At 38.7% G+C, this 26,910-nt stretch overlaps 1 protein-coding gene across 4 annotated transcripts; it reads right to left on the bottom strand.

Annotated features, from left to right (window-relative positions):
- Positions 1-201: 201 nt before the first annotated feature.
- On the bottom strand, positions 202-26,636 carry zdhhc9 (zDHHC palmitoyltransferase 9). Of its 4 annotated transcripts, XM_085905457.1 has the most exons (12): positions 26,517-26,626; positions 26,369-26,409; positions 26,175-26,274; positions 25,923-26,102; positions 15,572-15,732; positions 11,820-11,978; positions 9,000-9,137; positions 8,665-8,711; positions 7,997-8,101; positions 2,713-2,816; positions 1,836-1,956; positions 202-885 (listed from the first exon to the last, which is right to left on the bottom strand). In XM_085905457.1, the coding sequence occupies exons 4-12, from the start codon at positions 26,084-26,086 to the stop codon at positions 703-705; spliced, it is 1,182 nt and encodes a 393-aa protein (XP_085761583.1). In that variant the 5' UTR covers positions 26,087-26,102; positions 26,175-26,274; positions 26,369-26,409; positions 26,517-26,626; the 3' UTR covers positions 202-702. The 4 variants fall into 4 exon arrangements, with proteins under 4 accessions (XP_085761583.1, XP_085761585.1, XP_085761582.1 ...); XM_085905459.1 differs by lacking the exon at positions 26,369-26,409 and having other exon boundaries at positions 26,517-26,636; XM_085905456.1 differs by having other exon boundaries at positions 26,369-26,621.
- Between the last annotated feature and the right edge of the window lie 274 nt (positions 26,637-26,910).

The following is a 26,910-nucleotide window of genomic DNA, read 5'->3' as shown; positions in this document are numbered from 1 at the left end:
GTTGACGGACGTCCGTTGCGTCCATTATAAGGCACGATTGCTACCAGGATCTAAGAACATCAAAAGCCACACACGCCCGCATACACACGCAGTCACACACACAAATGGTGGGATTCCTCCCGATAAAGATATTTCGAGTGTCACAGAATTATATACACGCCTTGAACAATTATGTATTAAAAGAAGGGAAAGAGGGAAGCGTTTCCAGGCGTTTCCATTGCTATAGTAACAGTACTGAATGCAGCAGATCACAGAATACAAGGTAGATGTTTAACTTGCCTGTACAGAGTTAATACAATGTCAGCTACACACAAACACCGCTTGTCCAGCCTTGCCTTTGCATAGAGCATGTAACATATGCACAACAGAAAAAGGGAATGAATGACAATTTACACACGGAGAGAAGCAACAATGTCGGTGCCGGCCGGCCACTTGCTTGGACTATATCGGCCGCCCACATTTAAAGTCAATACAAGTTTTGGAAAAAAAAGTCATCCGAGTGGAGCTCATCATGTCATGCACACGTTTGTTTTTTTCCTCCCTCGGTGAGACTTGCCAAGCCAAATGTTCAGGAGACGGGAAGACGCTGACCTTCCATTAGATCAGATGCGTCACTCACGTGGGGAAGGAGAGGAACTGAGTCACCAGCGGGTTTGGGGTATTATGAGAGTTCCTGGTCGGTCAGGACTCAAAGGAACGCAGTTAATGGTTCTTGTCCTTGGGGACGGAGGCCTCGGCGTCAGTCTCAGGGGAAGCCAAAGGTGGGATGAAGGAAGAAGGGGGAAGATCATCTTCGGGGGAGCAGCGCTGCTCCGCCGAGACGTCGATGCTCGGCTTGGCTTCGTCAGGCGTGTGCTCGTTTGGAATGAGCGGCGCCGTAGTTTTCTGGAAGCAAAGTCATCATAGATACAACATTAACATTAAAAATAAATGTCAAGTGTAGTTGCTCAACCGCATGCAGCAAAGACTTTTCATAACTCGAACTAAAATCAGCTCCTCCTATACATCTAAAGTTTAGACGAATTAACGGGTTTTGCACACAGTACAATAAACTCTGATACACGCGCACGCACACAAACTTGGTCATCATGTCATAATTTGCAGCACGATCAATGACATCATTGATCAGATCTGCAAAAACAATACATGACAGCAAACACAATCTCCTTCACTCATGGGACGTGCTGTGCTACCATCATTAATAATGCAAGGTTTCTCAATATATACAGTCTTTTTTTTTTTTCCCCCTAACTTTTTGCATAATTTGGTTTTTTGGGGGGAGCAGGGATATGGGTATGTAAATTTATGAGCACAACTGTATGTGTCAGCATATACTGCTTGGTGGTAGACCCTCACATCTTTTAAATCACAAACGATTTTACAATTTAATACAGTTTTTGTTACGCCCGATAAAAATTTTGACTGATTTCACAACTTATTTTTCAAAAAGTATTAAATTCGAGTTAAAAGCGGGAAACACGCAAAATTTCAATTCATTGAACATTTTGCACGAACAGCTACTAAATTCTCACAGGAGGCTTCATTCTCGCATGACAAGGGAGCAAACAGCTATTCCAAACAGAATTGCATTGTTCATTTACAAAAAGAAGCTTGGGAATGACAAAAGGCACAAAATGGCTGCAAATTCTCATGCTCCAAAATGCATTAGCAGGTCACATCAATACGGTTGGAAAAGGGATGGCCACACATTGTAGGTTTTTCTTCCCTCTCTCTGTCTATCTGAATCTGTTTTATGTTGTATTCGCTATTCAGGCAGGTTACTCGGGGAGATGTGTGAGTGGGGGAGGGTAACCGTGTGCGTGTGTTATGCTCACAGTGGTTGGCGGCACTGGCTTGCTGTTGTTGGAAAAGGATAAAGAGGAGGAGGAGGATGGTGCAGCAGGCGATGCAGAAACGAGTGAATCTTCGTGCGTCAAGCCCCTCCTGTCCAAGACGCTAAAGAGCATCACAGAGCATTCAGTCAGTAGACGGAGACTGGGTGTAGAACCGAGACTGATGCTACATGCCTAATTACTAGTCAGACCTGCACGCCAGTGTAGAATAGATAAACGCATAAAAAAAAAAATGTCTTCATTCAAAATATAGTCGTGCTAAACGTAGTTTTCGATTTACTGTAAACAAATGAACAAAAAGCTGTTGACATAATGACAATAAGCATCAATAGTTGCAGCAGAGGATATTTGAACACAACTGGTGGAGCAACAAATGTACACCTACAATACTATAGATTTTTCAACAAAACAAAAATAATAACAGAGAAAATTGAGTACTTTTGAGAGAGAGAAAAATACGAATGAGATAACGACTGAAGTTGCAGTTATACCAAAACAGAAGAAATTCTCAAAATACTGGTTTTATTCCTGTAAAAGTAGAACTAGCGGGATATTATATCATTGTGAATATTCTTCCAAAATGCATTATATTGTAATATTAGATTGTGGCAGTAAATTAAACATTACTTGGACAACTATGCTCTATGGTGGATGGGAAGTCCCAATACTTCTATTTTATTTTTATTTATTTTTTTAAAGATCAAGACACATGTTGAGCCATCAAATAAATGTCAAGAGAGTCAGTCCTTATGAGTCACTCATTTAAGTCTGAATATCACTGGCATGGCCACAGGAATAAAACAAATATGGCATAACATGAAGATGACGTGTGAGGCAGCATGTATTGTCTCGGCGATACCTTGGGTACGTGGGCCCACACAGCACCTCGCAGCAGTTTTTAAAGATGTTCTTATGACTGTAGGGGTTCTGCACACGATTCTTCCCCGACCAGGATCCTTTAATCTGTCAGAACATAGTAACAAAATAACAATTGTCCATTAGTTCCTCCACTCTGTATTGCGACTTATTGTTTATGGCCCCACTGGGTGACACTGTACTGGTGTACTGGGGAAAAAAAAAAGTGTCATGTGTTCATTTATAGTTTTGGAACCCTTTAAGGAATGGATATTTGAACGTAAATAATGGAGCAACACGAACAATATCATATAACTCACATGCATAGTATTCTTTGTTCTCTGTGAAATCTACATGGGAAAGACTAATATCATTGCAGCTTATTGATAAATGAGTAAACACACGAGTGGTGACTGTGAACACAAAGTCTATCAATCAACCTAGAAAATTTACTGGCGATCTGTGACTCCTCGATAAAACACAGAGTGGCGCACAGCTGCCAGTTTGAAAACATTTTTCCCCGAGCTTATACCTTATTCAAAAGCAGAGCTCTATTTTTAGATGTTGTTCCCAGAGGCCGGGCTTTGACCTACTAAAAAGGATTTCGTCAATGATTTAATGCTACATTTGCAAAACAAAGCACACCCCAATTCACTAATTCATTTGGAAATTTGAGACGATGTTGTCCAGTACTACGGAAGGCTTTTGTCTTTTTTGTGGATTAGTAAACACTATTCTCGCAATTATTTTACAGTACAAACTCAGGAGAAGTCATAACGATACGTACGTATAGACACCTATACAATTGATTGAGATGTACACGGTTTGTATGCGTTATTTTTCTTTCTAATATTTTATACAGAATTGTGACCAGATTGTGATCCCCCAAACATCCCTTAAGAATGAATTGTTTAGATTTCATTGATATTTTTGAAGTGGATCAAAGTGGTAATGCTGCAGTGTCCTATCAGATTGTATTTTAATTTTCTTTTTATTCAAAGTATCTCAAATTTGATATGGAGTCATGTGACGCAATTTTCCAACATGTACAGGTATAATAAAATCTTATTGAGCATTTATCCAGCGATAACGTTACAGTGTTCATTAGATGGCGCTGCTTTACTTTATTTTTACAAAATATTTTTTTTACAGTACTCAGTCGAGCATAGTAAGGATAAGTGGTTTGGAAAATAGATGAATGGATAAACAGTGATTCAATCATAACTTTTTCCAGACAGTTGTATCGTTTCAATTACACATCTGGCAGTAATACTGCAATATCCCACAAATAGTGGTGTTCCTCTAAGTTTATCTTATACTTAATAAAAAGTAGTCGTCCAAAATGGTGTAGAGTGAACCACCACATATTTTGGTTTGACATTTGCTGTTGTGCTCAGACCCAAGGCACATCAAATTGAAAATTTGTTGGTGCCATCTTGTAGTATTTGGCTGATAGTCATCCATAGCCTTGTCTAAGAGAATTTGGAGATTGGTAAATTGACGAAGTAGACATCAACTTCTCGTACTAAGTGTTGTTTAAAGTGTACCTCCGTAGCTCCTATATTGATGCCTTGCTAAAGAAAGGGAGACATATGATGTTAGATTCTCCCATTTTTGTGTCTAGTCTTGTAGTTGCCAAAATAATGACACTGATTTATTTTAAAGCGCGGTGCCATGATGGGAACGCATCTGATGTCAAGTCGTTGAGTAGGCCATCCCTTGCACCCAGCTATAGCTGGAAATCTCTTTTCTAAATTGTTCTAATCGCGAGGTGGCCCTAATTAGGTGCCCTAAAAAAGAAGGCAAGCCATGTGGTCTGCCTGCTTATTTATCTTCCCTCAGTATTGACGCTGTAAAATTACGAGAGACTGAGATTCGACATAATCCGATCATAAAAATGCAACATTGTAATTGGACTAGTCCAAATCTGACCAAGAAAATGCAGCATTATATTGAAGAGCCAAAATGGTTATCAACATCACTGCGTCACCGGTCTCCTTTGTACAGTCAAAAAATAATTCAAGCGCGGCAAGAAATAAAATCAGAATTGAGCTGCAGTGTAAAGGTAGCAGTAGAGTTTTTTCAACTGACTTGGTAAACTGCAGTAATAGTCTAGATTATAGAGCTGCGATTGTAATTATATTGTCCATCTATGTGTTCCTCATTCATTCAGGGATTAAAATCGGAATACAGAGGTTATTTGTAAACCTTTTCAGAGCGTTTTGTTATCATTCGGCTAAATAGACTGTCATAAGAAGGCAAACCCAAGTGGTTGTAAACGTGCAACCATTCGTATGTACATTTGACAGTAAAATTCAACAACATGGCAACAAAAATCTTGGAAATTCGCTATCTGCCAAACTGCTGATTGTTGTGAAGTGATTTGCTATGTCACAACTCAAAGCAACACAAATAAATAAATCAGCCAAATATCAGCTCGTATCTTGGACTACAAGCCACCACTGTATTTTGGTTGCTTTGAAGCTACACAGTATGAGAGGGGCAAAATATTATTTACCCAATAGTAAAAGTCAAGGATTTATGCATATGTATCTGTTTTTAAACTCGCTCTTTTTTTACTTTTGTTTCATCTGTCACTCCTATCTATCAGTGAAGACACACACACACACACACACACACACACACACACACACACACACACTCACACCCATCCCCCCCTACCAGAGTGATTACTTTTTCATCCCTTACCCTGCAGGTATCAATGAATCTATTCTTGGGCTAATTTCAGCTATGGAAATTGGAAAAGGAAACAGCTGGGCTGACAGCCATTGTTACAAATCTTGGAGCAACACCACATGCACACCGTAGGTGCAAATTACGCAGCTTCATTTCTCATTAAATAGTGAAAAAATGAGGCCAGCCATTACAGTGTAGGGTGGAAGTATGAATTAAACATTAAAGCCCAAAGGATAAAAAGTATGAGTGCACTCTCTTGCTTTTCAGCCTCGCCCAACATCGATGCAGCCCACAAATGCAATATTGCTTTTGCTTGAATTGTATTCACACAAAGTTGAATTAATGTAGATTCAATTCAAGAATCCGCAACATCCACCAATGCTTTGTGTGTCAAGTGTCAACGGTAATTAGCGATTTGTGCTGACAATAAAACCATTTTATTTACTGTAAATACAATATGCAACTTTATATACTATTACCAGATGGGCAAAAAAAAAAACTAAATAGTGAAGCATGATGGTGGTAGCTTTATGCTTCAGAGCTTTTTTTCTCAGCTGGAAATGGGGCATTATGTTACATTCCAGGAACAGTGCACAAGAGCACCATCAAAACTTGGAGCAAAGTCTAAGAGAGAAAATATTTACCCTGACTTTAACGAGCGGCTTCAATCTGTCATTACTTGACAATAGCGACCATCATGGAGACACAGATCGTGAATGGTAACGCATCATTGACAAGATTAGATTCTTAAATATTCTTTTATGAAGGTACTGTACGTTTTGCTAGAGGTCAAAATGTGTTTCGGAGTGGGACTAATCCAACTTCCAACTTTTTTGGAGCAGGGCATTAGTCAAGGTCGAGAAGTAGCAGTCAGTATTAACACAAAAAAGCTAGAAATTTAAAAAAAGACTGTCTTTCTAGAACAACTGAACTTAATTTGAGAGCAATCAAAGGCAGACTCTCGTTTAACATTCATTTGAATGGGATTGGTTAAATTGAAATAAAAGTGAGCAAATAAAATTAGCATTTTAGTTTAAAGGTCTCATTAAATGTAGAAAAAAAGTTTCAGAATGATTAATCTTGTCTTGTTTTTTTATAAGAGCAAAACCTGACAATTTAACACGGGTGTATCGACCTTCATTCACACAAGTTATTTTCTAACTATAAAGAAATTTTACCAATGTAAAATAAATCACTTTGAAAAAATAATGCTGCATACAACCCTCAAATAAGAATGTACTACACAGTTACCATTCTTGAGTGGAAGATCAGCACCTCAAGGATCCATGATGTTTTGACCACCATATAGAAAAATATTTGTTGCATATTTAACTGCAGTCTATCAATAATGTATAACAGCAGATAAGACACACTTAGCTGTATTGATCATTCGTCCCAGCCCAACTCTATCGATCAATAAATCACATTTTCTTCTCACAGGCTTCTTCTAAGTGTCGTTAGTCAGATGGGTGTGCGTTTATTTGTCTCGTCAGCTCGGTTGTACTTCAACAAGAGGAGAAGATGCTTCTCCTGCTGATGTTTCTATTGCCAGGTCGTGTCTGGTCGCCGTTTCGGGCTGTTTTTAGCTTTCAAAGTGCTTTGCAGCCAATTTGTCACATGACTCAGCTGCGGCACTGGCAATCTCTCTCATGAAGACATTCATGGTCTCTGTGCGAATGAAGTGCACAGGGTGGGACAAATTAAAGGGGCTTACAAAATGAACTATTAAAGTGCACATTATTGCTTCATTAAAGGTCACAAAGATAGTGGAAGACAGAAGATTCAAATCTAAACAATTTGTTTCAAAGTATTAACCATGCTCACTTTAGATGTAAGTTCTTATTTCTACACTTCTTTTTTTATTCTGTATGATTGATTGATGTTGAACAAGCTACACTTTGCCAACCCTTTGTCCTCTTCTGAGAGAGGCAGTGCCGTCGTCATGGTAACAAGCTGCATTTTATGCCTTATCAGTTCTTATCCTTCCAGGCATGTGAGGCTACTTCATAAATTTCATTTTAAATGTAGAAACACTGAAAGATCACACACACACACACACAGAAGATTTATGATATAGCCCAAAAACTTCCAATAAGGTCAAACAAATAGGTATTAACTGAACAATAAGATGATAGTTAAAATTTGAAGAGATAAAGAAAAAAAATTAATTTGTATACAGTGATTGCATTTTTTGGTATGGGATACATTTTTGGGAAAATTATTAAAAGCAGGTTTTTGGTTCCAGGATAAAGTTAATAATGTAGTTTAAGGATTAGGCAATTAATGGGTAAATCCAGAAAAAAGAAAATAGTCAGCTGGAAACAGAGGCCTGTTTTGTCATAGTTGGATCATGCATACCGTAACTCACAGACATGGAGTTTATTAGCAGGATGAACTATTTGAGGTAATCCCTAACCACAGTATGTAAGGCAAACAGGGTGCAAAATTGCATGCGTTCTGTGAAATGTAAATAAAGGTGTAAAGTACATTCTCACACTGTCAATGTGTCGTCAAAGGTGGTTTGACTGGAATGGACTGGTGAAGAGCAACAGAGCAACAGTTGAGTTGTGTAATGAGTTTTTGAGACTTACATCCTCATTGGTGGTCTGGTTTAGCGAGATCAGGTAAGTGTGGAAGCCGGTAAGGCCGACCACTGACCACAGCGTGAAGAAACACACCAGCACCTCCAGCACCGTGACGACTTTGAATCAAGGAAATGCAAACAAATGATTTGCGCCTGCTCAAACATCATGCACAGCCAGGGACAACAAAATGGCCGATAGTTGCGTAACATGAATAAAAGTAGCAACGGTCAACAAAAAGGCACATCTAGGCGGGGTCATAGCCAAGATAATTGGGAACAAGCTTGCAGAGGCTCCAACTGACAAATAGCTATTAATCTGGACATATCCAGATGGTATGGCATTAAATGAAAATATAGTATTTATTATTACAAGTATTTTATGTGTCATTTTCTTTATATGTTTAGCTCTTCAATTAAGAGTGCTAACAAATAGCTTGAAGCATCATTTTTGCTGAAGAATCTTCATTGCCATCTTATAGCACTTATATTTCACGTCTGGTGTCGCAAATCTAAGCAGAAAAAAAAAAGATCCATTCAAATTGGAAAAAAAATCTTACATTGAGTCACTCATCTCAAGTCACCACTGTATTGTATAGACACAGTTTAAAAAAGAATATAAAAAAAATGGCCTCATGTCATGTCTTTTTTCTCCGCAATAGTGACAAAAGGATATGTTCCGGGGGTTTCCTTCAAAGCACTCAAAAAGCCATCGTCCACTGAACCTGTGAAGAGAGCAACACACAGAAGTGAAACTTGGTATGCACTAAAGAGTGCTGATTTTCTTAGGTCGACTCAAACTACTACAAATACGTCCTCATGTATCATCGCCGTGGGGTGTGTGAAAATCTGTCACATGCACATCATGCTATGCCCCGAGCCCTGCCTTGCTCGATCTTATTTAGGTCATAGCACGTGTTTGTCGGTAAACCTTGCCCATCTAGTCTTGTCACATTCCTTTCTACTTTGATATGCCGCCTCCTCCTCCTCCTCCTTTGCAGTGGGATACTCACGCATGACTACATGGACGATGTCAAAGGTGAAGATGTAAATGGTGAGCAGCGAGAGAGAGAGCGTGAACAAGTAGAAGTAGCGGTAGTTCCTCTTGCCCACGCAGTTGCCCACCCACGGACAGTGGTGATCAAAACGGTCTGAAGGGACACAGATCAAAACATCGGTGAAAATGTGAAATGAGCATCAGCCAGTTTTGGGGCAATCAAAGGACACAATGTTTAAAAATACCGTACATCCAAATCAGCCGCTCCTTCAAAGATGGCCTTGTGCTTGTGCAGAGCTTTCTGTAAACCGGCGGGCTATGTTTAGCGTTCATTTCCTTTTTCCACTACTCTTGTATGATTAGGAAGAGAGATACAAGGCGAAATGGACTAGAGATGAAAATGCACTGTATGCTTTTATAAAGTACAATATTACAGAGTACTACTTTTTCTCATTGAAATTAGGGCTGAACAATTACTTGAATTTAAATATACGGTAGAATCCAATTTTTGAATTGCAAAGTCAATTTATGGGGAGCTCTGTATATTTTGTTCATATATTTATAATGCGTCCATAAATTCAATGATTGGAAGTGTAGTCATCATGTTTTCATAACATTGTTTCAGGAAACACAAAAGTTGAAGTGATAAGTCAAGTTTATTCACACTATTGTTATAATGTGACTACTGAATTACGTTACGTCACACCTATATAAGATTGCAAGTCAAAAAATGAGCTCTTTCATATTATTTTACGGTTCCCTTGTTTTCTTCTGCAAAAACCTAACCTCTAAGACCAACATTTACCGTATAATAAATGACATTTTAATACAGTACAAATTCATTTGAAGCGCCTCATTTGATTTTGCTGCCACCTTACAGTGCTTGCATGTCAAATAGTTGCTCACAAATCAAGCAAATAAAATTTTCCAAGCGATGGCTCAAACCTCAAAAAGTCCTTTTTACAGAAAGTCTACATTTCAATCGTATCTTTGTTTGATTTCAAGTCTTTTGTCTGGGTCCAAATCATAAAACCTGCATTGGTCATTGCCCAAACATTCCTGCTAGACTCTCAAAACAATTGATGGCAAACACAAAGTCAAATAGTGCACCCGAGGTATGAGACAAGGTTAGTGTAGCGAGGAGAAGGTACCAGTCACTGCAGCTTGTTGGAGATAAGCTTCATTTACAGACGCTCGGGTTTCAGAGAGTGTTGACACCCATGATGACTTTCGAGCAGAGCATGATGGCCTTTGATTCCTCTGCCAAGAAGGCTTTTATTGCATCAAAGCTATGAGGCTGACTAAAATAAAACTCCACGAAGGGCTTGACTGTATGCAGAGAGAGAATAATGATAATGAAGATAACACTTAGTATTCTGATTATTACGCTTATTATTAATGTTGACATTTTGACTCATAGATTAGGCCAATTTATGGCGTTAGACATGTGGAAAGGTAATTATGAAGGTAATTTGGACTTTAAGTAGGAAGTGGAGCTTTGAGAGGAGAGTGTACAAATTGTCAAGATCTACGTCTTTAAGTCACAGATGGCAATTTTGAAATGCCGTCCTGCAATAACGTCAGCACATCTTGCTTTTTTGTTTTATTTTGAACACCCGCAGCACAGGCATTCATAAAATTGGAATTTAATCTCAGGGGTTTGTTATTGGTAGAAAATTCTCTGTGAGAAATTCATAGTGAAGTTAATAAAAAGTAAAATTCATAGAGGGGTTTTTGATTAGGTCCTTATTTGAACCAGGGGATAAACTGAGCTTGGCGTCAGCTATTACTGAATTGTGTGTGATGACGTTTTCTTTTCTCGTGGCTTGCCACCCAGTGCAGAAAGTAAGTATGTAGAACAAGGCAGGCGAATGACATAGATGCGTCAAATGTTTCTTTTAGCCTTCCCTATTAACTGTGCAGGCAAATTCAATGTTTAACATTACTGTCATTAACGTGAGAGAAAATAAAAATAAAAATAAACGACTTCATTTTGATAACAAGTGATGTCACTTAAGGTGAGTTTAGTAACTTTTTGTCAATGACGGTAGAGTCTTCTCAACCATTGTTTAAATTTGTTGTCCCTCTTTTCAATTCTGGTTCCAACTTATTATCAATTCCCATTTTATTTCGTGGCTGGGCCAAAATGTATACATGAATTAAATCTGAAATGTCCACATTAAGGTCTGTGGGTCATTTGCGGCCGCTATTACCTCTTTATTCTGCCTGCAGTTTTATGATGGTGAAAGTTTGACCCTGGAACATAGCAATTCTATTTTCCCTATTTCCTAAAAAGGTCAATAATTGTATGCATCACTTAAATTTGACAATAAACTGATTGGCCTTCCTCTTTAGAATAAGTTGACTTGAGTTGTATGTTGGCAAATGTTTCCTCAAGATTTAAATATTGCAAATAGACACTTTGTAAACAGATTTCTGAAGATGACTGAGTTAATTTGCTAAGAATATAGAGCAGGAAATAGAATTTGTCTCATACGAACAACACTGAATGCACAATAAAATTGATAGGGTATGAAAATTGAGATTGGTTAGGCTTGGATACAAAAGCAATCTGTGTTTGCGTGTTTACAAAAGGCACTCATGATTCAAGAAATGAACTGAAGCACAATTTTGGAGTATTTGCATCAAAGTTAGAGCCTGTTTGAGTTTTTGTAAATCTTTTTATAAATCTGTCATTTGAAGTCACTACCGAGAAAGCAAAAAGAACATCGAAATCACCGCTGGCTACTTTCGTCTTGCCACGTTAATCAAAAGCATCAAACTCTTCAAAAGTAAAAATAATCCACTTCAATGAAGCGGCTCAGCTGACGCTTACCAACGCAGTTGTCGCAGATGCTGCAGTGAGACGCTCGCGGCGGCCTGAAGATCTTGCACGTGTAGCAGTACTTGAGCTTGACGATTTGATTGTTGATCTCAACGTTGCGGATTCGAGGAGGCGGTCGCTGCCCACTGGGGACGTTGCCGTTTGCAGCCTCTGGGGAACAAAAATATCTACAATTGATACTGATGTTCCACTTGCATTTGGAATTTGAACTACAGTGGTACCTTGACTTGCAAGATTCATTTGTTCTGTGAAGCATGTCACTCATTTTAGTTGTAGAGTATATCAAATCCATTTTCCCCATCAAAATGAATTGAAATGCCATCAATTCGTCCTACTCCCTCAAAAAACATCACACTAATAAGCTTTGCTCTTATATGTTTGTTTGTATTCTATATATTTAATTGGTGGTGCTTATAACTGGTGATGCCAGAAACGCCCTTGTTGCAGTAATTACTAGCATGATGCTTTTGCTAGTTTCTGTTTTGATTTATTTTCCCAACATGGCGCAACTTATTATGATGTCAAGCTTTGGACAAGTGTGATACTGGGTTTGGCCATCATGTGCATGTCTAATGTGGCCTACCGTGGTCCTAGGAATGCTCAGGGAGTTTGTGTGAATGCTCAGCAGCATGGGAAATTAGAGGGAACATTGCCTTCTATTAAGAATTGGAATAAAACGGTTGGCGTTTTTATGTAAAGTAGTGTTGTCAGAACCCAATTGAGAAAGTAACTTTTCATCTGTTACTTGCATAAAGAAGAAGAAGAAAAAGAAGAATGCCTCTATTGTCATTGTACAACTGGTGTACAACAAAATTAACCTACCAGTGGGAGGCTGCCAGGCCCTACTGGGAGAAAATTAGGGTTCAGTGTCTTGCTCAAGGAAGTAATTAAATCAAGTACCGTATTTTCCGAACTACAAGGCGCGCCTTCAATGAACGGCCCATTTTAAAACTTGGTCCTGATATAAGGCGCACCGGACTCTAAGGCGCACCATTAATGCATCATGTCAGATTTTTAATCCAAATCAAATCATTCTGCATTTTATCTTTTTTATTTCAACTTCAGATTACTTTATAATCACAAAATAATGATCCATAGTCTTTTTGATTCATGATTCATAGTCTTCAGCGGGCCACTTCTGATTGATTTCATGACACAATGCCTCGGGCCAGTTAAATTTAGGAATTTGGTCCATATATAAGGCACACCAGACTATAAGGCGCACTGTCGTCTTTTGAGAAGATTTTAGGTTTTTAGGTGCGGCTTATAGTCCGGAAAATACGGTAATCAGTAAAGTCCCTTTTTCAAGGTATAACCGGCAAAAATTGTGTGCTTGTAGCATACTTTGAAAAGTGACATTGTGGACATTCTGTGTGTTTTTGCCCTATCTATTCATAACGGGCATTCTCCACTCCCAAAGCTCAGGCAATTATCCATCTTGAGTATGTTACAGTGGTGTAGTGTAGGAGAATACAGTAGCAGTGAGGACAAACCAGTTGAGAATACATTAAGCGATTCAGTCACAGGAAGTCCGCCACTCCCTCGAGGCAGCACAGCTCAGTCTGCGAGTGGCCTCACATATTCCAAGAGGATGCTACTCCAATACTCCATATTAGTCATCACCCTGGAGTCCAAGTGCTATCACACTGACAAAGCAGCAAGTCTGCAGATTTACCTGCAGTTCTGATGATGTGGCTGCTTGCATCTTGGCATTTCTGAATTCCAGGGTCTTTCCAAAGTCAAATTGTAATGATTTGAGTATGTTCCCATTAGACGGAGTACTATATGACTAAAAAGGGTGTGATGACTGAAGAACCCTCTTCTCATTGTTTGAATAACGGAGATTTAACCATCTTAATGATCCTATTCAAAACAGGACTGATACATGCAGACATTAAATATAATCTATTTAGGTTTCATACAAATGGGTACACATTCCTGCTATTAATTATTCCACCTTAATCTTTTCTTTTTTTCCCATATTCGTAATCCACTGTCCTTGATCCGAGGCACATTTCAGTGCATTCTTTGACATACTACCTGTATATGACAAACGATAAGGGAGAGCAAACAAAATATTTACCATAATCCCTTCAGTTTCTCTAAATGAAATCACTTTATTTTAAATTCGGGGCAAATGTCCAAAGAATAATGGGAGCCATTTTTTTTTCTAGTTTACATGATTGAATACCGCATGTTATTTCGACAGTAGAAATTAGTAAAAACCAAACCAAAATACAGAAAAAGGAAACTTTACAAAAATAAATTGACACTCACTTCATGTTTGACTCAATTTCTTAAAATGGCCAAACAGGAGCTCATTGTGAGAAGAATTAAACTGTTTTTTTCTTGCCGTGCAAAGAGTTGAATGAGTCACTGTGCTGATGAGAGAGGGGAGCATCAGTTGGCAGCTGCCCCCTCTCAGAGGAGCAAAGTGGCTCAACCTTGCTTTGAACAGACATCCCCTATCACGAGTCTCCATCCACGGCCGCTTTTGTGAAGCGAGATGGCTGTTGAAGGACGACGCTGTGAATCTTTTACACAGACAAAGGCTGAGCTACCTCACATGCAAGGGTGGGGGAAACTAATAAGGACTGCTGCAGAAATACGGCGCTGTAGTTTACTTCCTTGATCATAAAAAGCAGTCGAGGGAGTGGGCAATAGAATTGCTGGGAGACATGGGGCTTAGAGTTATTTGTCGAGCATTTGGTTATGTTACTAGGCCTGTTGCAACAACCCATTTTTTAAGATATATTTTCCCTGAAACTATTACGATAAATGATAGTATTGTTGATGTTGTTTTTAATCCCATTAAAAATTATATTAGAGCAAAATAACTATCCATCTTTTAGTTTTCAAAAATATTAAACATTTTCTGGAAATGTAGAACAATGATTAAAATATCTTAGATAAATTTGGAGAAAAAAAAACATATCAGTAGTGGCAGAGTACAAAGAAATGTCTTATCGCCAACGGAATGTCCGTTTACACATGCGACTGTATACAAGGCCGGATTGACTGTTAAGGATATTTGCATTTTTTAGCCAATTTGTACTTCCTATCATGGGTGCAGCATTTCTTGGCTGTGTCTCTTTCACTATGAAGCTGCTAAAAACACTAATGCCTCCTGTGATAGTGCATCTTCATATTGTTAGGAAAAGCCAGCTTTAATTGCACACTTAATGGTAAAAGTCCGTCAGGAAACGGACTTTGAGAATGCTAACTATCTGCTTCAAAAATGTTCATGCCGTATGTTATTTTGTATGCATTCAGTGGGACTGAATCTTGACGCATGTAAACATATGTAAATAACAATTTATTGAGTCCAGAAAAGAATTATCATGTCTATTTTATTCAAAGGATGATAAGTCAATATAGTAAGTTATCCATCTGTCCGTCTTCTATTGCCCGCAGGGGGCCAAGGTGTGCACATCAGAAAGAGCAACACAATGGCCATTCAATTGATGCAATATGGGAAAAGACAGTTAATTTATATTTAACTATGTAATTACTCAATGCTTTTATGAAGTACAGTATGGTGTTATATTTTTCCACATCAAAATTACCATTTCATGTTTTGTTGGTTTTGAAGGGATGGTTGGAACGGATTAATGACATTTCCATTCATTTGAAAGGGAAAAATGACTTCAGATTTGATTTTGTAGTCAGGTTGCTGTAATAATGGAAAATGAATTGCAAAAACGGCCAACGTATAGTAGTGTTTTAAATCCAGATAAACTCACCAATCTCCATTTCGATGAATGTGGCCTCCTCTGGCAGAGCGCGAGGAAGAACCCCCGGGTCACTGAAGCTGGTCCTCAGTAGCATGGCCATAACAAAGAGGAAAAGCACAGCGGCGAAGACTGGGATGGCGGCAGACAGGTGAACAGCCAGGTATGGACACCTACAGGAGGAAAGAGCAGCAGTTGTACATTAGACCTTTTCTTCCCATCCGTGAATATGAGCCGTAAAAAGGCAGAACACCACAACATCGTGCATATCGTCAACTGCTGTTCTGGACATGGGGTCATAAACTGTCAATGTAAAGTCAGAGCTGCTACTAAATAACATCATGCCACACTGCCCTCACAATCTGGAGGACTGGAGACATATTAGCATAATTCAACAGGCATCGGAACCTCTATTAATAAACACAAAACGTTCCAGGATGCTGGTCACCTGTTTTAACGCTCTTAATTGTGTAACTGCTGTAAATAGAAAGGAAAGACAAAAGGTGAAAAGGGCCCTTATTATGGAGGATTAAAAATTTCTGTAGAAATAGAGGTGTCGCCGAAGTACCTGCCCACACACACCAAGTGTGAAAGTAAACAACCAAGTATTATTCCTTCATCTGCTTAGTTTTGAAAAAATCTATGAGCAAGCCATTGGAAACGTTTCCATAATGTGATGGGGCTAATATACAGTAGTATTCCAAATGATAGTAGATAGAATGACTAAAGAGATGAACCTAGGTTTTCAAAATCTATTTTTTTTCTTGATACATAGAGAACAAATTAACAGAAGATTCTGTAGATTCTCTCAAATCCAACAAGACCAAGCCATTCATGATATACAGAGGAAAGGTGCCACAAATTGTTTGACTCCATTCCTTACAGAGGTGAAGAAAACTGTGGTTATACAACTCAATACTAGTTTAGTGATTCACAGGATTGCCAAGAAAAGCGGTTTGGACGTAGTAATAGTTTTCAGTTTGGAACGTCAACATTAACAGCAGATACTGCTAATATTGTGAATGCCCCCTTTTCTATTTTATTTTTTTACTAATAGCCTTAAGAGTGCACAGTACATATCACGAATGCCTGGACTGTAACCACACAAACAATAATACTCAAAACCTAAAATAATCTTTGTAGTCACATAACATCATGCGTAGAAATCCTCATGTGACAAAATTGCTATTATGTCAAATTAGTGTTAACTTTTGGTAAGCATGAGACGGGGATCCTTTGAGAAATGTAATGATTGCACAAACAGGTTAATTAAAACACCAGGGAACTCTTAAATTATGAAAAGAATATGTCTCATATGAATAATGATGACGTAATGCAAATGTATTTGGAGCTGAAAGACTTTGAAAACAAGTTCACTAACATGACAGCATCACAAAAACATAAATATAAAACAAAATAGAGAAGGTTGATCTTCGAAGTGGTGGCAAGTACAATTACTGGTAACAAATTGTTTTGATAGCAAGTGGAGTTGAATCAGTACTTCTACGTTTCTCCAGTCTTGTTACACAAAGATCTGCACTTGTGGTAGCAGCTACTATGCAAAGAACTGCGGCTACCTTCCAAGTAGCTGGAATCATTTATCAAATTATTATTATATTTCAAGCTATTGTGCCACATCCTGCACAAGTTGCTTTGTGCAGAATCATCAAGGAGCTAAACATTAGAAAATTTAACGATCACACAAGTGAATATCTGGCTAAACTAGTGAGTTTAAAAACAAATTTGAAAAATATATATGGAGCACAAAAAGATGCTCTGCTACCAACAGCATCAATGTGAGACTTGAAAAAACTTGAAAGTTATCGTACAGAAATTCTGTGAAATGTGCTCAGCATTTTTGTTAGATGCAGTTATGTATAAAATAAGCTGTGTTTTTTTCTTATCAATATTGATTTCCTTGTTTCACTGTATACTATCATACTTAAAATAAATGCTTTATTCATTTATCGTATTTGTATCCCTATTAAAAATAGTCGATGTAAACACTCAACCTTTTTACTGACTGCTATTTCTCATGTTCTTAAAAACATTTTAACCACCTTGTATACTGCAGTCAGGCTGTATAATGACATTATTTAGACATTATTTTAAACAAGCAAAACAGCATGGCCACCAGAGCTGACACTTTTTCCATGCCCATGCCCAGAACTTTTTCTATGCCCGCTGTTTTGAAAAATGTGTCTTGCTTTTTTAAATATTTAATATTTAAATTTTTTATTGTTGTTATTGTAAAGTTCTGCTGTTTTTTCCAGTGGGGCCTTTTTGGCTCCACTGCAAGCATGAATTAATAAAGTCAAGTCAAATTTTCTCATGTTACAGTTACCGTTTTTATGACAAACCATAAAACCATAGTACTTTCCTGTACCATCATTTTCCACTCTTGACCAAGATCATGAGATTAATTAAACGGTGCGTTTGTGTGTAATAATGCTATCATATCATATCTGGTTGTGTAAATATTTGTAACCATGTTTATTACACTGTGCCATAATTAAAAGTGTTTCTAATACTCTATTTATGGTTCAGTGTAGTTTGTTCAGCCATTGCAAGCTAGAACCATACGAACATATTGCTGGTCAAATAGAAACTCAGGATTAAATTTTTGTTAAGATAATTTGATAAAAATTAGCCCTTCACTGGGAGAACAGTAAAACACAAGCACAGTGAGCATTTTATGCTTGCAATTGCGTGTGCATGTGTGTATGCGTGCGTGCGTTTAAATACAGGAACAGTGTGTTTAGAGCATGTGGGAGGGGTAATAAAAAAATTATAAAGTCTCTCTTCTGTGGACATAAGAAGTCTTGATGCCAGTGTTCCAGTTTTATGTTCCAATTAATTTGTCTTCAACTGGAGCTAGGGTCTTCGATAAAGTGAACATTTGCAAAAGGCAATCTGTATTAGCGCAAAACATTTTATGGGTGAGGAAAAGCCCAGTAGCTTTATTGGGGTTAATCAACGGCACTTTAAAAGGAACACAGCAATGTCCCTCTTAAGTCAGCAAAACACAAGCAAAAAAATGCCACCTGTTTGTGCTGACTAACAAGTAAGTCTCGTATACAGTACACACACCTGCAGAACAGGTCTGATCTGTCTCTATTTTGTCATAATAGGAAACAAGAAGCAGAGTTCAAACAAAATGCAAGTCATTTCCAATGAACCGAGCATCTAGATGGCCCATGGACCATTTATCAGAGCAGCCCATTGATGAAGCGTAAAGCCAGTGGTTGACTGGTGGCCATTCGAGTCACACGCTATCATCGATTCCAATCAGGCCAGCTTTTCCTGCGTGGACGGACGCAAGCGCTTCCCGGGCAGCGGAGGAGCAAGCTGATGATGCTACAGACAGTGACACTGCGAGGTCATCATCACTCACTGAGGGAAAGGAAGAAAAGTGAACTTAATCACTCGCTCGATACCCGAGGGGGAATGATTTCATCTGCAAGGCTTATTGATCGGATCACCAGTGAAGCGTCTTCCTCACTCAGCTTACTAAGGCTTTGTTTGTGCCTCCTGCGCGAAGCCAGATACATACCATCAATTTATTAAAGTACGTGCTCGGAGCATATTCTATGTCTTTAGTGGCAGATCAATACTAAAAATGACTATAGATGAGTCATTTTGACATATAAGGTCGAAGACAAGTTAAGCTTCACAATGAAATTCACATCACAAATGTGCCTGTCATTTTATCATTATTAGTCACTGTCAAGTGAAAATAAATATGTCTTCAAATTTGACACACCGCAGAGATGAGTACTCTTAAAAATCCTGCCTAAATTGAATATTAAAAAAAAAAAATGCAGGCCTATAACACGAGGCTCTGGTCTCAAATGCTGTAGGAGTATCCGCTGAATACGCTAAGACCACACCCCACTCAACTGTCAATGAAATACCACTTCTAAGGCCTGGAAAAATGGATGCTACTTTTGTCTAGCACCATTCTAATGTCTACTCGCCGGAATATAACAATGAGCCGCGCTAGAGCAGCCACACCTGCCGGAAGCCCCTGCCCAACCGCACGCTGCAATTGTGCCGGATAACCAATGATTCGAACAAAGGCACTCAAGTTTCTTATTTTGTCAAATTAAAATCTTTGGGTGTTTTATTGCTTTGGCTTGCTACTTAATACTTGGTGTTAATGTGAAGCTAATACTGCTTATTTGAAAGTGTTAGAGATGTTCTGACTCTAACTTATTTTGCAAGAACCACACGGGAGACAGTATGCCCTTTAAGCACTTGCAGGTGGAGAGCCCGTTCTAACAAAGTTAATAATTCTAGTCTACATTCCAACATAATCATACGATCAAGATAGTTTATAAACCCTGACAGAAAGCATAGTAGAGGGGTTTTTGTCCACGTGTCTAGCTATCTAACATTGCGTATGGTTCATATGACATAATACTTTACTGTTAGGTAATGGACACCACTCAGCTGAAAATTCTGCAATCAACTGTTTATATTACAGCCATTAAAGCCATAATGGACACATCTATGTTCTTTCCTTTGTTTGTTTGTGTTTTAGGGTGTGTCTACAAAGGACTTTGATCACACCGTTTGCCCTGCAAACAAAATATAAACCCACAAAAGAAGAAATTATGACCACTCACTGAACCAAGGTTTAAATCATATTGTCAGTGGCTCATCAACCTTCATTATTACTTCACCATTGCATGCAAAGGGCTTTGATGGAACATGCCCAGTTTGCTAGAGACAACAGTGTCACGTAAACATCTGGAAACTCTTACGGACTTTTTTGTTTCTAGGGGTAGAGGCTAGAAAAAGAATGAAGGGGGGGGGGGGGCAAAGAACTCAACCATCATTTTCATGATCGTGGGATGAGAGTAGACAACAGCAATTAAAACTTCTCAATGTTTGCTCATTCATTTGAATGTCACCTTAAAACCTGTACAAATACCAATTATGAAGCGATAATCGTTTGTTTATTAGCTTGAACACTAATAGTCACTCAGCTGAGCAAAAACATGCACCAGACTCTAACGTCAGGTTAAATTTAACTTCTTCCTGATATACCAAAATCTCACTTTAAAATACAATACTTCCTTGACACCACTTTCCTATTAGTTGGGGCTTTGGTGGCATCTTGTGAGAGTTTTCAGGAAATGCTTGAGAATAAGTTCCACAGAAACACAACTGCAAACAGACACTGTTTCACTGCTTTATAGAAACAAAAATATAGAATTAAAATTGACAGTCAACTACAGTTCCTTGATTGATCCTAGCTAGTATTTAATTGCCTCTTTTTTTTTTTTTTAACCAGCAGTTGGGGACCACTGAATTGCCTCAAATGATTCAAGACATTGATTTCAGAGTCAATGCCCCCAATTAATCAGAACTTTATCAATCGATTACTGTGCCCATCCCTAGCGTAGAGGTGCACCGCCTCAAAACAGAGCATTGTCTTGCAGCATGCATCGCTTCTATTTTAGTGGTGCCATCCGTATTCATGGCTCTTTGGAACTATTCAAAGACTGCGGAAATACCGCCATAAAAGCGGTCAGGCTTATAAAATGATAATACTGTTTTCATTAGATTTCTAGTCATGCTTCTTGTGAGCTCAAGTGTTAAAATAGCACAAGCGATGAACAAAACAATACTTGAAAGTTCATCCATCAAGTAATTATCTTCGTACGAAGGTGCCCTTCAAAAACCTAATCCACGGTATATGAAAGTGGGTAGTCTGTAGATAGAGATGATGCAATCTGTTCTCCCAGTTTAAATCCGTCTTGCTGGTTATGCAACATTGAAATACCATACGAAAGTGATAATACGTTGCAAGGGAGGGTCATTGGCATTTTACTAGCATTAAATATAGGATTAGAGTGGTTACATCATAAGAATAATGATCAGCTAATATAACCAAAAATGGAAAAAAAAGAATGTTCTTTTCAATGAGGAAAGATGTGCTCAATTTGACTGCATCCATTAAAAACATAATAATAAAAAAATAAAAAATAAATAAAAAATCAATCGAGCAATTCGAGTTGACTGAAAAATCTGGCAATCCTGACTAAAAATACAAATGAAACCTCCAAAGGAAACCACTGACAAAGCCTGAAAGATGTGTGTCAGATAAATGGAGCATGGACTCTGATGGGGGGGGATAAATCAAGTTACAGTATTGCTAAATTAGCCGAGCCCAACCGCCACTTTCCTATTGGTCGACCGGGAGACAGGGTGGGGCTGGATGCTGAGGGAAGCTTTGGTGTCTGTTACAAGATCTGCAGCCTCTTTGCGGGCTCAGCTATGAATGCACCCTCCTCCTCTTCCTCCTCCTCCTCTTCTTCTTCACTCTTCCTCATGCAACACGCCCTGAGTGGACAGCCGGACACAGCGAGAGCTTCCGCCCAGTGACATGTACCCTCACATATGCTCTAACGTGCTGGGGCGGACAGACATATGACACCGTCCTCGTGCACCCGTTGCTTGATCCTTCTGCCATGAGCTGTATGTGATCATCAATATGATTTGCACGCACGCACGCACAACACACACATGCTGATGAAGGACATTAAAGGCTCACGTCACAACGCGTCAGCTGCCAAAGCAAACGCATTTGTTCTTCGAGATAAAAAAAATGAAGTGCAGTTAGAAAAGTGCCGTGATTAATGTGTGAATACTGAGCAAGATTATGTGACCTGATTCATGACTTGCTTAACACAAGTTTTTCAATTACTTGATTCAAATTGCTTGAAATTTATTAGTAGGGGCTCAACTTGACTTGTCTAGTTTTTGCCAGAGAAGTTTGGGAATTGCTTGAAAGACCTGAGAGCACATACAGTGGTGCCTTGAATTACGACTTTTAATCGTTCCATGAACATGGTAGAAATTCTTGTCTTGCCTTTCCCCATTGAAATGAATGGATATGCCATTAGTCTGTTCCGGCCATACTTTGTGCTGAATTTTCACGAAAAGGCGCGAGTGTAAATAAAAGTAGGTGTTTTCAGCAAAGTCCAGCGGTGTCATTTGAATGGCAATTATAAGGTCAATCCATTTTTGCAAGTACGAACTGCATTTTCCTAAATCGGAGATCAGAAATTTGAGACTATCCCAGTTGCTTGGAACACAACATCACTAATCTTCCAAAAAGAAGGATCAACATGATGCCAGAGGATAGAAAAGTAACAGTTTAAGCTCACAAGGTCTGCAAAGAAATCGATTCATCCCAGAAAGCAAACAACCCGGATGCTTCTTTGTGTGTTTATCCGTTGCAAATAGCTCAAATCAGCTTGCGTAACCAGCCTTTTGTTTCCACAATTTAACATGAACTAAAAGGAGGTTCCCTACAAACAGGTCTCAGCTGCCGATAGATGTCGGCTCGCCTGCAGTTGGATCAAAGCCAGTCAGGAGGACACTGTCTGCTCTGTTCTACTGTCCTTGACCCAGTTGGGCTCCTGGCTCGATATGGTCATTTTGAATTGCAAGACATCTATGAACTCTATGACACTTGCATTGGTCAAGAAAAACAACTATGACGCATAATTTGGCTGATATTTTTGCTTTAATGTGCGAGCGTAAACTTGAGATATCACTACCAAAGAACAGAAATGAACTCAACTCACTTCACAATGAGCATATAGTGAACAATTCTTCTTCTTCAAAAAAAAAAAAAAATTAGTCATATATTGTTTATCCTCTGCAAGGAGTTCAGGGGGAGTTGACACATTGATACTGCACAAATATCCTTGTACGGTATATATAAAACTGCCACAAGGGGGCCAAGGCAGGCAGGAACAGCACAATTGCCTTTGAATTGATGCAAAGTCTCACAAAAAAATGCTTTTTGTTCTATTTAATTGGATGACGGACGGACAGAAGGATGGATGTTGCAGAGTGCGAGTAATCCATCCATAACTTGAACCACTCTATTTATTCTTCATCAAAATAACACTTCACAAGAAGGTGTGTTGTTTTTTTTAGGGAGGAACAGCTTAATCGCATTTTCACTCATTTCATATGGGAAAGACGATTTAGGATTTGAGTGTGTGGAACTAACAAATCCTCGAAGCACCACTGTAAGTTGCCTTGAGGTGTTTTCACACCAATGTCTGTGCACACAGTAAACTGATGACTTTGTAAAATTACACCCACCCAAGTCTCTATGCTTCCATCAAAGATAATTGTACTGGGCACATGAACGCAGCACGCAAACAACTCTGCAGCTATCAGTCTTTGCAGAGCCTTGCCCAGTCTGAGCAAGCAACATCATCCTTACCATCTTGCTTCTTTGCACACAACAAATCCAGATGTCCACAATAAAAAATAAAAGGCATGGGGCCTCTACAGAAAGCATACATTCATTAAAGACTCGGTAGGCCATTTTTGTGGTACAGAAGAGTCCAGCTGTGACTTTCCTGCCTGAGGGGGCTCAAGTCTATGAGCGGATTATGACCCCATTGACCACCTTTGTTGAATTTACAAATCGAATCGACAATTTTTCTCATTTTTATAATCAATGCTAACACCGTTTAGCTTCCTTCTACTGCATTTGAACCAATTAGCTATATTTGCATTACATTTACAACACTTCATAGGTTTTGGGTCCACATACTGTATCTGAAACAATTTGCCATGTGTGAAATCCAAGAATGCAGTTGAGATTTTGATCTTCTATTCAATAAAAAAAAAAAAAAACATCACGTCTGAGTTACAGACACCATCTGAACTGATGTTTGTGGAATTTAAGAAGCCATATGAGACACTGCTATTGTTTTCCAAAACCTCCTGACAAGGTAATGATTTGTTTGTGCAGTTGGAGCATTAGTCTTGTTTTCAAAAAACAATTTGACAAGTCTCTGGTTTAAACAACTTGGATACATATTTTGTCTCATTCTTGGGGGAATCTAATAACGCAATTGCTTCATCTTTTTAAAGACAACATGGCAGAGTTTGCATTCTGCTATGCTTGAGAAATATCATTACACTGTCTTGGAATGAAGATAAAACATTCAAATAAAAGCCAGACTTTCTGTCTCACTGGGAAGTGATTAAATATTTAACACAAAGTGAGTGGTCAGGCATAAACCTTCAGAGAGACTGAATTTGGTGGACATGCACAGCAAATTCACTACTAGCTCATCACTTATCTTTTGCTGACAAGAAAAAAGAACCCCGAGAAATATTCTACATTAAAAAAAATGGAACATAACTGCAATGAGCAAATAAATCCAACCTAGGGTGAGTATGACAAAAACAACCAAGATTTGCAATCAGTTTAACTGCTCAAACTGTTCTCCAAGCAGAACGGGGACTAACAAAATAATAATAAAATCACACTAAACACACCCGATTCCACTGGATAATTGCTCAGAATATTTTTTTTTGTTATGGGTATTTCAACTATTGAACAGGTTCATCACCAACTATGGTCACCCTCAACAGTTTGAGCAGATCGTCAAGGAAAAAAAAATCTTAAAACAACCCAAACCATAATGTAATTAATCAAGATGATCATTCAGATATATCCAAGAATTGAGCCTTTGCTCAAAAATATAATACAGAAAATAAAATACAGTGCTGATATTGATCTGGGTGTGCCCATTTAACACAACAATGCACATATTAGATTTTGGATGTAGTACTTTGCATCAATATCAAACAAAACCTTGCTGGTAGCTGTTCAGCGTCAATCTTAACACATCTCACAGCATAGGATGAACTGCTCAGGATATTGTTTAAGAGATAGATTCCAATCATTTTTGAACAGTTTCAATCACTCATGGACAATTGTTGGCCAAGCAGTTCAGTGAGGGGAAAAATACTGTTGACACACCCCACATCACAGAATACTGCCTCAGGATAATCTTTCAGTGACCTATTCAAACAATCTTGGACAGATTTAACATTTATGAGTTTCGACCCAGAATGTTTTCCAAGCAGATGATGGGGGGGGGGGGGGGGGGGGGGGGCATTTACTAACTTTCATCACAAGGCAGGTAAAATGCTAAATTTTAGAACCAAGTGTCAGTAGACTATGTGTGTACTTGTGTGGAGAGCTGAAGGAATTTGTTAATGAAATAATGGTCTATTTTGGGTGTAATATAGGAAACATTTGCTTATCTAAATGAAGCCTATAATTGCTTGTTTGTGTAGGAAGCCAAATGTAATTGCTTGGGTGTTGTAGAGTTTTGTCGGAGAAAATCCAAAAAGTAGTCACTAAAGTGGTTAATTAGATGCCTGGATTAAATTAAAATGTGTAAAAAAAAAAAAAAAAAAGGTTTCTTACAGCATTAAACTTTGAATTCCTCTCAATTCAGCGATGACTGGAATATTGTATAATATTCGTTATAATTTTGTAGAAAATTAAAAATGACATCCGACTCACTCGAAGCCGAAGAAAAGAGCGCAGGTCCCTATGATGAGGAATAGGGTCAGGTAGAAGACTCCCTTCTGCCGGGCCATCATCACCCGTCCATCGCAACAGAAAGTGTTCTTGCCCGGCAGCTTCTCCCATTTCCGCACCTTCCTGCTTATCATCACCGCCGACATGACGATTGCACTTTAGCTATATATTAAAAATAAAAATAAAATGCAGATGTTACTCAACGTGACACACAGAGAGACATTTTGCACTCACATTGTCATCAGCAGTGTTGATTTCCACTTTGCGGTCTTTTTCTGCGGCAACTCATTCCCACGACGACGCGAAGAACAACCTCGGCTCCTTCACGCCCTTGCTGGAAGAAATTAGACAATCATCCACGGGCGCTCGCTGCAGATGTTTCCCCCCGCCTCTCCACAAATAATAAATCCACCCGTGGAGGAGCGAACCTTGACCCGGCTGACTCGTCAACGCTTGATCGGGCAAGCAGCTTCCCATTGATTGAATAAGAACAAAACAAAAAATAAATGCGCCTCAATCACCAGTAAACGCTTGATATCTTCAAATAAAATAAAGTAAAAATCTAAGATTAAATACTTCAGCTGGACCGATGGGGAAATAGCTGCTTTGGTGTGCTGCTCCTCCACCCGCAGGATGCCAGATTCACTGTTTGAGTCAATGGCAGCAGGAAACACGCCTAGATTAAAGTGTCTCTCCTTAAAGGGGCAGCACAGGTAAGATACAGTAGTGAATAAATACACAGCAACAAGGAACAAAGACCACAAGCGGGCCGTATTATTAGGTATACCTGCATCAGCTGATCTAAGGTGACATTCATTTGATGCAGTGTTTTACAAAATGTCACAAAAGCTGGCTCATTCCAGAATTGGAGGACATTTCATATAATCCGTGCACAAAATGAACATGTCTAAATAACTGTTTCCCTCAGACAAAATGTAATTGTAGCTGCAGTAAAAGTGATTCCGAAATA

This window comes from Syngnathus leptorhynchus, chromosome 2 (genome assembly GCF_054491065.1).
Source record: "Syngnathus leptorhynchus isolate UIUO chromosome 2, UIUO_Slep, whole genome shotgun sequence".
Lineage (NCBI taxonomy): Eukaryota > Metazoa > Chordata > Actinopteri > Syngnathiformes > Syngnathidae > Syngnathus > Syngnathus leptorhynchus.
The sequence above is the reverse complement of the archived record's forward strand: the minus strand, read 5'-3'. Positions and strand labels throughout refer to the sequence as shown.

Coding starts and splice junctions, on each gene's coding strand:
- zdhhc9 (XM_085905459.1), bottom strand. CDS start 26,086: ATGTCGGCGGTGATGATAAGCAGGAAGGTGCGGAAATGGGAGAAGCTG. Junction 15,733..25,922: donor GCTCTTTTCTTCGGCTTCGA/GTGAGTCGGATG, acceptor TTCCTCCTGTAG/GTGTCCATACCTGGCTGTTC. Junction 886..1,835: donor AGCCAGTGCCGCCAACCACT/GTGAGCATAACA, acceptor CTTTGCTTCCAG/AAAACTACGGCGCCGCTCAT.